This window comes from Cydia splendana, chromosome 16, assembly GCF_910591565.1.
Source record: "Cydia splendana chromosome 16, ilCydSple1.2, whole genome shotgun sequence".
Lineage (NCBI taxonomy): Eukaryota > Metazoa > Arthropoda > Insecta > Lepidoptera > Tortricidae > Cydia > Cydia splendana.
This window is the reverse complement of record NC_085975.1, coordinates 18,436,006-18,447,993: the sequence shown is the minus strand read 5'-3', so window position 1 is coordinate 18,447,993 and position 11,988 is coordinate 18,436,006. Positions and strand designations below refer to the sequence as shown.

The following is an 11,988-nucleotide window of genomic DNA, read 5'->3' as shown; positions in this document are numbered from 1 at the left end:
TGCAGATATAAAGCTTAGAGTGAGGCGCGCCGGAGGCACTTTTACCCCCCCCTCCCCTGCCCACCTACTGGGGGGAACCTTTTGGCAACCGGGCTTAATCAGCTCAGGTCACCCCCAGGAACACCTGTTCCAAGCGGTTTGCTTTGTCTCCAAAATGCAAGGTCCCCTTAGAAAACGGGACCTTAGATCTCCTGCTATGAGCACCACCGTCATTTCAATGAAATGATTTGCATTCTAAACATGTTTGCTGATTTTAAACATGCATTTACATAAACATCGATATTTTAAGACATCGGTAACAATGTTCATGTATCGTCAGAATATTTTTACCATGTTGTAAGTAAAAATGTACACGTGTATCTCGAGTGCAACTCTTGTAGTTGATGGGTACGTAAATAAATATAGTAAGACTCGCTGCAGCGTTGCAAGGGTCCATTCTTTTAATTTCTTTGAATTTTCTTGATTTTTTTTCTATTTATTTACTTACTCAGTTGGCTCAGCGAGACCAAAAGAGACAGCCTCCGACATAAGACAGCGCCAGTTTTCTCGGTCCTGTGCGACCTCTCCCCAATTGTTGACTCGAAGTTCGCGCAGATCGGCCTCCACCATGTCGCACCAGCGATACCTGGGGCGTCCGATAGGACGTCTTCCTGCTGGGCGGCCCAGGTATTTTTCACGTTCCGAAAAAAACATTTAATGTTATGCATTTACTTTGTTTTTTTCCAGTGAACTCGTTTATTGTATAATAAGTGTTATAAAATGAATATATAACTAAAATTTACTACAATTAAGATAACTAAAGCTAAAAAAATTAAAAATACTTATCAAAATTTTGCTTTTATGTACTTGTATGTAAGTAGCTATTCAAACAACTGACATTCTTTATGAATGAATTTATTATCTTGTATTTTGTTTTGATCTTACGAATATAAAAAAATCAGTAGCGTAAAATGTGCGTACTTTGTTCCACACTGGGTAATTGTGCTCCAACAGTTAAAAAAAAAACAAAACTATATCACAAATGTGACACTTCATGGTTTTAGATTATATTATCGATAGGCCAATGAGTATACTATTATTTTTACCCATTTTGGAATTCACGGGCCTATAAATCCCGGTCTTTTGATAGGCTTGCGTGGGGATATAGATCCAACACGTAGATGCCCCTTGGAGAGCTTTAATGTCATGTAGAACTGTTATGCTAACTTCAAGTTGAACCCTAATAAAAAACTGTTCCTAGTTTTTTATGATTTTTTCCCAACGCCTCATTTTGTGACTTACTGTCGCCGACAACCAGCTCAACGGTTGTCTCTTTTCGTTATTTATTTAGTTTATTTTAGGGCATAATGAAGAAGTTAGCACTTTTACTATTTTTAGTTCATCAGTGTTCGGGTATCATTTATTCCCTAAATTGTAAGTAATTATTTCTAGTTTTTATCTCTAAGTATATACAGGTTGCTTTTGTTATCACTGACCAAACTCTGAGGAGTGAATGAATATGTAAGTCATACTGAACAACTTTTACTATGGGGCCAACCCCGAAATCGCGAAAGAAATTTCTGCCGTCTCATACATATAGATGAATAAGAGTCTATGTTTTCTATAAGTAGAACAGCGGATTTTTTTCATTTTAAGCAACTTAATAGGCAAATATGGCTTCATAGGAAGCCATAGGAAACCATAGGAAACCATAGGGTTTGGTGATCTTCCAACGGTTGAGGTTTTTCTTTACGCGATGGTAGTTACGTGACATTTATTAGTGCATTTTTGCCTAAATAGAAAAATAAAAATCTCTATTTTATTCTAGTAACAGAATATTACAAGCTGCCGGATTTGTACCAAATGGACGATTTCGACCCGTGTGTGGCCGAGCCGGGCGGCCTGTACTGCATGGTGGACGCCGACCTGTACCCCGGGGATAACCCCGAACTCACGAGGACCATAAGGGTACGTTACATAAAGATGATCCTGGGATGGTAGAAGGAACGTTGATGATGAGATGTAACTTTATTCGGATTGATGCTAAAAAATTAAGTGCAGTAATTCTTCTACCATTTAATTTATCTAAACGTGTATTTTTCTTTTTAAGCGAACATTGTTAAAAAAATACTTTAACCAAACTCTTATTCACAGGAGTATTCAGAATATAAGAGAAAGCATTTCAACCACACACAAGTACACAGGGCTCTATGCGTTACTACAACTTGTAAGGACTTCATAAAGAACAGAAACTTGGAAACAGAAGAGGACCTAAAGTTGATCCTTGAGGAATGCGTTGATGCTTCCATGTGGCGTGAATACAAGCTGAACGCTAGGTAATGTAACCTTTGGTTTGTATCACTTCTTATACTTAATTTTTAGGCTGCATAAGGGTCTTGTCAGTCGTTGAGACCATAATCTATCCACAAATCACACACATTTTCTTGTAAAACGCCTTTGCAAATTCTATATCGCTGATTTTCAAGACGACTACTTATAGTCAGATTCTATTATATGGCACCTATCTAAAAACGTTGAGAAATATACATGCTTGCATTCATGAATCCTTAAATAATTAAAACGTTAAAAAATTTTAATCCCTCTAAGCTAACTCTGCACCCCTCTTCCATACTTTGTTCTGTCAAATGAGTCAAATCCAGATCCAGATGTCCAGATCCAGAGTTTGCCTGGTCCAACTTTGAATAAAAATACACCTTAAAAATGTAAGTAATAAAGTTTAATTTCAGACTGTCAAATATATCATCGTGCAAGAAACATGGAACAATAAGATATTTTAGCATTGGAGATTATGTCATGGCAGCAGTTTATATAGCTTTAATAATACTCAATGCACTGGGGACTTTGCACGACGAGCTTAAAGGGAAAACTCCAGGTGGGCCAATACACGTTATTTACCTAATACTATTCTATAAGGGACCAATATTTTAAGTTTTAACCCAATAGGAATACCTAAAAGTAAAAAAAAAAAAATCTCGAACTATTTATTTTGGAGTTCGAATGAAAAAAGTCAAATTATGATTAATATTTACAATGTCGTAAGTACCTACAATAAATTGTACTTGTTACTCTTGGGACTCTTCGGAAAAGTCTCGAACACTTCTTAACTTTTTGTATGAAGAATGAAACTTTAGAGATTTTAACCAAGATTTTCGCACTTTCCGCAATAGCACATTCAGCACATCTGCGGCCTATTTCACTACGCTGACACTGACAAATTCGTTTCGATAACTTACGAATAAGTAACGACGGTACGCTAGGTAATAATACTTGTTGAACCAGCAACGTATCGCGAATTGAATTGTCACAGATGACAATTGTCATTGTGGTGAAACAGGGGCCTGTACTTTTAAAACACATTGCTTTCAGGAAACTCCTACTTGCTGGCGTTCTCGTTACAAAGGAACTGGCGCAGACTGACGACACCGAGCAGCGCAGGCTCCGACCACAGATTGCAGAGGCTTAAAGCCATCGATGCAATGAGGTAGGTACACGATACCTCAGAATAAATAATAGTACAGAAGCTTTATATACTGTATAACAAAACCCCTGTTTAGGTATACCGAACATGCCTAAACGTTGCCGATTGGACATATTATATAAAATACAAAGTTGTATAAAATAAATCATTTATTTACATACAATATATATATATACCTACAGTGGTACTACTAAACGAAATTAATAACTAGCTTAAATCTAAAATAGGCCCTTGAGGCATTGTACCAAGGATGCTGGCGGCATTTCCTCGCTGTATCGCAATGCTGATACGTTGTGCGAGGTAGCCGCCAGCTCTTCGGTCACCATTTACGTCAACCAGACGCTTCGCGATTTCTGCGAACAACTTATGCGCGCTGGGACCCCATGGACCTAGAGTTTCAACTCCAAATGGTACAAAATGGTACTCTCTATAAGTTGTATTATATATATATAAATATATACAAGACTAAACAGGCTTTTATTTGATATATCTGTCTGTCGACAGGTCGTTGACGATATTCGGCGTGTTTTCAACCCATACTGCGCTAGCAATTGGCTTCTCTTACCTTAAGAACCCTCTTTACTTCGAAACGGTAAGATATTTTATTGTTTTCTATACACTCTTAAACATAATATATAACAATACATATTTCATATTTACATTAAATTCGTCCGTCCGAGTTGTCCAACGTTCACGAAAACCAGCACATTCCAAGAGTCCGTTTAACTTAGCACCGAATTTGAGTTACAAAGTGTAAGTGCTACTAGTTATAAATGTAATTTTCACCACACCAGCTCGGAAAGGCTTACTTTGCACTTCAAAAACTGATAGAAAAGTTGCATTTTATTGACATGTGAGGCAAAGTAACCAAATGCAAATTTTGAGTTGTTTCCTTATGTTTGCTGGTAGAATTGACTTTTAAATGATGATTTTGGATGATAAATATTTAATAACATTCATTTGGATTTGATTTGGTTTGATTTCGTTTGATATTTTACATTTAATATTTGCTTCGGGTTGGTGTGGTGAAAAATTTTGTTTTTCACTCGGGGGCAAATTTTGTTTAACCCTTCGTGCTTTGAAACCTTCGCAACGCTCAAGATTACATTTTTCGAACCACTCGCTACGCTCGTGGTTCAATTTAGGGATCTTTCGCTTGCTCGGGTATCTATATTAGCACGAGCGGTTAAACAACAACTTTGCCCCCTTGTAAAACAAGTAACTATTATCATCGCAAAGCCTGCGCAGAGATGATGCAGCAGCTTGATCCCCATTAACTTTTGGACCGCCACAGACGTCAACTGACGCGCACAGCTGCAGCCGTCATCTTGAACCTTGTTCAAGGACAATTCAAGATTGTTCAAGATGACGAGTTGAACCTTGAATTGGAATTGAACCTTGTTCAATGACGCGCCGCGCACGATAGGCGTGGCGTTGAAAGCGTTTACCTGGGTACGTAGCCAACAAGCCAATCGTGTACGCTCCGTAGCGAATGAAACGCAACTGTCACTGTCGTACTAATGTGAACAAGAGATACAACAGCGTGTCGTTATCGCAGCACAAACGATTGTCACCGTGGCTAGGCACCCTGATTTCAGAAGATACCGCCGTGTGTTTGTCATAGATTTCAATTAAAAATATCAACCGAGTTGAATACAGTGAGCTGCGAAATTGCATGGAGAAATTATGAATGAATTCATAAGAGAAGATAATATTTTATTGTCAAAATCGTGTAAGAAGTATAACATGTTCATTCAAGTCGCCATGCACTTTTGCGGCTGATGGTAGTGATGGTACCTAATCGGGCTGTATGCTTGCAGGCGTACGACGACATGAAAAAGAACATCCTCATCCAAGGTCCCGTGGTGACGTACACTTTCTTCATGATGTCTGGTTTCCTGGTGGCCTTCAATGTGGAGTTGCAGGCGGAGAAGCGGAAGATTACGCTGTGGGACTGGCCTAAGGGCATGCTGTTGCGGTATCTAAGGTACGCACAGAGGACCTACCGCGAACCACGTTCGACGTGTTGCCTCTCGGTTGCACTTGTGAATTCGTACGTAAGTGTGACAGAAAGGCAACACGTCGAACGTGGTTCGCGGTAGACCCTCAGTTTGCTGTTTCTTTCAACTTTACTTTACTGGGCTGCTTGAAAGCTGAGAACGGCATGTTTTTAGCAAGTTCAAAATCTCACCAAAGCGCTTAAAATTAAACTCTTTGGATTTTTATGAGGGTGCTAGGAAGCAGTTTTTTATGACACTGTATTTTTTTTAAGCCAAGCTATGAAGTAATTTTATTGGATCCAAAATCGACCTCCGAAGTAGGTACCTAATTATAATAGTAATAGCGTTCGTAAAGCTACTCCCTAGAGTAGCTTCCTAAAGGTCAAGGAGAAACGCTTAAGATGGTATGGTCACGTCCAAAGGCGTTCAGAAGATCATATGGTGAAGCTTGCCCTAAAACCACTACACGCAACTTAGGCAGACCACCTACCACCTGGTGGACGACGGTTGAAAAAGACCTAAAAGAAGCTCATTTAATTAAAGACGTAGCGCAAGACCGCGCTAGATGGAAATTGAGAACAAAGAAGGCCGACCCCAAGTAGATGAGAACAGGTCTAGCGGGAAGAAGTTCGTCAAGCTACTCAGTTCAAAGTGAAATAAATGCTGCTGATTTTGTATCTTGTATGAGCGAACAAAACATTTGAGCCTCACTGATAGAGATATTATATTTCCCGCCGATGATGATGATACGCCGGTGATGACGAGATGAACTTCTTGAAGGAGTGGCCAAACACAGCACTCGATAAAGATCAGTGGAGAAATTATTGGGGGTAGATATTTGCCCAGCTGTGGGACTCGACAGTCTTCAAATAAATACTTAATAAAATTCTAGAAAAATGTGGCCAAAATTTGTGCCTTTACTAAAAGATTTTTTCTAGAAAGTTCTTTGACCGTTTTTTGTTTGCCGGCAGATTAACTCCGTGCCTAGCTTTCGTGATGTTCACGATCATGACCCTGAACCGTCACTTCGGCGACGGGCCGCAGTGGGACGTCGTGGTCACGGGCGAGGCGGAGGCCTGCAGCCAGTACTGGTGGGCGCATCTGCTGTACATCAACAATTATATCTATGATGACTCGCACTGTTTACCGCAGAGCTGGTGAGTGTCTAACAGTGCCCCACCACGCATTACCGCCATACCAGCCATTGGAATAGGCGTTCAATTGTTTAACGTAATCTCGTGTTACAAATTTCAAATACAAATGGCTTTTAGGACTGTTAGGTACGCGTGGTTGGGTAGAAAACCGTGTAGAGAAAGAGAAGGAACTATCTGCTAATACTAAGCCTTTATCAACTTCATCTGCTCCCAATATCTTTAGAAACTCCAAATTCTACAACTTAACGGTTGTTAACATAATTTGGACTCTCGTCCCAAGCTACCATGTGAATTTGAATTGTTTTATAGACACATACTGTTTACCAAGAAATATTTTACCATCCGTTTTTTGACGCTGTGCAACGCCTGGAAACTATGTTTTTTATGGTGTAGGTACCTAGCAGCGGATACGCAGCTCTTCGCCCTGGGGTTACTAGTTTGCGTGGTATGTCGCCGCCCACGTACGCAGGTGTTGGTGATCGGTGTGCTGGCCGTCGCCTCACTAGTGATACCCGCTGCGCATACGTACTTCCAGGACTTTGATGCGGTGGCTTATCAGTCTCCCGAGTGAGTTGTACAAACAGCAATATTCTTAACTGTCATCGTTGGACCTAATGCCTTTTGTAATAAGGTTTACCGATGGACATCATAACAGTGATATCCATAACTATAACACTAGAAACAAACATAAGCTTGCTGTGCCCGCCCACCGCCTCCGTAAAGGGGCCCACTGATTAACAGTCCGCCGGACGGTATCGGCCTGTCAGTTGTTCGAAACTGTCAAAATTTTGTTCTAACTGACAGGCCGATACCGTCCGGCGGACTGTTAATCAGTGGGCCCCTTAAGGTTAGTACGTCTTTCGTCGGGAACTGTACACGTTTTTATAACAAAGTCCCCACTGATGTAGTGAATTTACCACTTCACAAATTTAAGTCGCACATTAAGCGCTCCTTGTTAAGTAAGGCGTACTACACTGTAAATGATTTTATAAACGATAGAGATGCCTTTAAGCAGGTATCTTGATTTCATTAGTATAATAAGAGCTAAATAAATATTGTTTTTTTTTACATTGTGAATTAAATATGCTAGTGTCCAGTAGAATTGACACATGAGAGATGTTCTCGCTTGATTAAATTGTTTAATTTAATTTTAGTTTTGGACACTTGGAGACCTTATACATCTCTAAGTATTTATTTATATATTTTATTTTTGATTGTACATACCTATATTTTTAATGTTTCTGACACTTAGAGACCTTTACATCTCTAAGTCAACTTAGGCTAGTAATTATGTGAAGCTATACTGTCTTTTTATGTAACATACGAGCACAAAATGCCGTGTCTTACAGCTACATGTTATTACTATTTTAATATTATTATAGGCCGGTAGCTTGAACATGTCATGCTCGCTTAAAAGTCTTTGCTTACGGTGGCGTCGTTGATCGGGTCGCCACTTTCCCGAATGAAGGTTGAGGGAGGCGATGGCTGAGATACGCGTCATACTCGTGAACGGGTGCTGTTTGTGGAGACTGGTCTGTTTAAGCTAACACAAGCTATTATATTATATTTTATATTATATTTTTATATCTTAATGTTGACATGTAATTGAACACTACCAATAAAATGAATATGAATATGAATATGAATATGAATATACTTAGTAACTTTATTTTTATTAATTAATAACAGTGAGACGCCTCATTCTGCTCTCGTATGTTTCTTTTCTCTTAATGAATGTATTAATTATACAGGATATTGACTCTTGGAGACCCTATACATCTCTAAGGATAACTTGATAAACTATATAATCTTATAGTTCTGACACCTAGAGACATTTACACCTCTAAATATTATAGATTTTTTTTTTGTGTTTTGTATCTGTATTTTTTATGTAATTCGACATTAAGAGACCATATACATCTCTTAGTAATTGTAATACGTTAGATTGAATTCTTAGTTTTATTTTATAAAATTGTTGATGTTATTATTTTTGCATGTATGTAAATTCAATGATGACGTGTAAAAGTGCCCTTGTGGCCTATTTGCGTATTTCGCTAGCCGTGCAAAGAGGAAACGCCAGCAGCGTGCTAGGTACATTTAGCCGGGTACCTATGGCCTAATAGTATATAAAACCCTTAATTTTTATATTTACCTAGTTATAAGTTTGTAAATTTCTGTACTGTAGATATTAACTGTATTTGCTGAATAAATGTTGATGTTTGATGTTTGATGATGTTTGACAGTTAACAGTGTGGGCGATGGCAGTGTGGTCTTTTTCTTTTACAATGGTATATTACTTGTAGGTACTCTATATTACATAGCATGGAAATCTTTTAACTATATCAAATACTTGTGAAGGCAATCGAATGTGTGAAGGCTGGAGATAAATCAGTAATGAGAAAACACAGGGTAGGCTTATGATCCTCAACATTTCTGGGACTGACTAAAGTTGCACCAACCACAATTGAAAGACTGATCAACGTCACTCAACCAGCAACAGTGAATTATTTAACTTCCCATACAATAAAATTTGGCGGACACTTTTAACGGTGACAGATGGTTTAAGTGCATTCTACCCTAAGATAAAAGTGTACTCTGACAGACGATAGACCTGCTTTTTCGGTGTCTTTTCTTCATTGAGTTGATTTAGATACCTAGATTTTATAAAAATGATTAATGTAGGTATACACCTTTCTCCAGAATGTTCCGTACTATATACAAGAACTACGACACGTTCCGCATCATGTACATCGGTGCTCACACCAACCTGTCCACCTACGTCGTCGGCCTGGCTGGAGGCCTTCTGGCCTTCCACGGGCTCAAGAACGAGAAGACCTTCTCTGAGAAGTTCAAGGTATTCTGTTGTATTATGTACATCGGTGCACACACCAACCTATCCACCTACGTCGTCGGCCTCACTGCAGGCCTCCTGGCCTTTCGCTGGCTCAAGAACGAGGCCTTCCCTGAGAAGTTCCTTGTATTCTTTTATATCATGGACAGTCAGTTGCAGAAATAGTTGACCACCCTGCAAACAAATGTCTATGCAAGGGAGTGTCAATTATTTCTGCAGCTGACTGTACACATTTGTATAATACTAACCGTTTTAGCTATGCCATTGCCTCGCCCGAGGCCTAATAACCTTTCACTGGCTTAAGAACGAGAAGGCCTCTTCTGAGAAGGTCCAGGTAGGTTTTATTTTGTATAATATATGAACTAGGGCTGAGTATATTTGAATTTGGACGAAAAATCGGGTCTGATACTTATTGAGCTTTCTCATCCACATAAAGTCCAGTTTTGGTATTTTTTTTAGAAGAAAGTTCATATTTAACCGATTCGTATAATTAAGTTTCTGAGCAGACCACTGGGTTTTTCGGAACTTATGTACGATATATCATTTGATAATACCAGGTGCTTTTCAGTGAAGGAAAACATCGCGAGGAAACCGGACTAATCCCATTAAGGTCTAGTTTACCCTCTGGGTTGGAAGGTCAGATGGCAGTCGCTTTCGTAAAAACTAGTGCCTACGCCAATTCTCGGGATTAGTTTGAATGATCGTGTGTATCAGGAACGCGCTGAGCTGTTCCCATGAGCCGTAGCAAAATGCCGGGAAAACGCGAGGAAGATGATGATAGATATGATAATTTCAGAGATACCGCTGGGTTGTCTGGCTGTGCCTCCCGCTTGGCTTGGTCTGCATATTTTCCAGCACCATCCTCTACACGGATGGGTACGAGCCGTCAATGACGACCAAGATCCTCTTCGCCGTTCTGAGGAAGCCCGCCATGCAGCTGTTTACCATTGTAATTCTGATGGGGTGCATCTTTAAGGCAGAAGGTATGTTGTAATCACCAACGTATATATGTACTACTACTAGGCACAGGGGTTCTCTTATGGCACTAGAGGACACGTTAAGGACACGTATGGGCACCCACACTTACCTGCCCACTTGGGTAGCCACGCTAGTGGATTTAATTTGTACCTAATACTTCTTAAAATTATACAGGTTACCTTGGGTTAGGTCTGGAATTATACAGAAAGGAAAAATCTGGAGAACAAATTTCCCACGTGTTAAATAAATATTAACGTACTACTCAATATCTTGGTTTACAGTGTAAAATGTCATACTTAGGAAAACTTCTTTATTGATTGCGTATTCGCAATACGTGGACTCGTGGAGTTACCATACCTGCGGGCTCAGCACGGTTCCATTTTTATCGACTATCACTATGCGCGTCCCTTTCGCACTTACATACTTGTTAGAACGTGACAGGCATGGTGACAAGGGATAAAAACGCGACCGTGCTAAGCCGCCTGCTGTTGAAAAATCATATAAATCGCCAATTTTTCCAAAATACTAACTCCATCTTTTAAATCTAACACAATCTATTATTGTTATAGAAATAAATAAATGAAATCAAAATGATTCAGGACCTCTTCACTCATATATACCTACTGTATGTAATGCAACTTCTACTATTTTCTCACTGTAACGTGTATTTCAGACATGGTTCGAGGTATTCTAGAATGGCGAAGCTTCACCTGGATAGCTCGAGTCTCGTACAGCGCGTTCCTGATACACACGATCATTCAACGCGGATTGATCGGTACACAGAGGGTCCCAACCTTCGCATCTGACATTTTTCTGGTACGTACTGTAAATTGTGTTCTAGAATGCCTGGATTGCTGGACTCTTCCTGAGGTACATAAGCATAACTTTCCGGCTGGGTCTGACCTGCGACCTTCCCTAGGATTTATATTGTGGTAGCTCATGCTTAAATAAAAGTGAGTTTCGTATTCTCCAAATTTTTATATTAAGATATTTTTTTAAAGATTCTTATGAAAACTTCGCATTTTCAAGTTTTTTTCTCTAAGAAAGAGTTTCAGGGATCATAATTACTTTCGTAGAATGCGTAGATTAAGAGTAAAAGTCGAATTTCTCCAGAATGAAACACATTTTCTAAGATGGCGCCGGTTCTCCGATGTGCCCTAGTGTCAAATAGCCATTACATGAAAACGGGACCTCTTCCATACCTAATTTCAAGTCTGTTCTTGAGATTTTGGCCTTTATATCCTTTATCCTAGTCCGCTTGTATTATCTACAATTAGCTTCTGTTTAAGCACCATTATTCTTTCACAGGTAATGATCCTAGCAGGAACAGCTTTCCTATCCCTCGCCGGAGCAGCAATCCTGTGGGTAACAGTAGAAGCTCCCCTAGCTACTGTAGTCAAGAACATATTCAATCCAGCCAAGAGAGAACAAGTACGTGCGGAGACAACGGAAGAGACTACTAAGGTGTAATGGTTGGACAAATCTGTACTGGTTTATGAACTTGATGATTTGAATAGTTTCAGTGCA

At 39.5% G+C, this 11,988-nt stretch overlaps 1 protein-coding gene across 1 annotated transcript; it reads left to right on the top strand.

Moving 5' to 3' along the window:
• The first annotated feature begins 2,118 nt into the window (after positions 1-2,118).
• LOC134797929 (nose resistant to fluoxetine protein 6-like) lies at positions 2,119-11,988 on the top strand. Its single transcript, XM_063770271.1, has 11 exons — positions 2,119-2,315; positions 2,727-2,872; positions 3,367-3,481; positions 3,983-4,070; positions 5,299-5,465; positions 6,450-6,635; positions 7,026-7,199; positions 9,333-9,486; positions 10,280-10,466; positions 11,135-11,277; positions 11,770-11,988. The coding sequence occupies exons 1-11, from the start codon at positions 2,287-2,289 to the stop codon at positions 11,929-11,931; spliced, it is 1,551 nt and encodes a 516-aa protein (XP_063626341.1). The 5' UTR covers positions 2,119-2,286; the 3' UTR covers positions 11,932-11,988.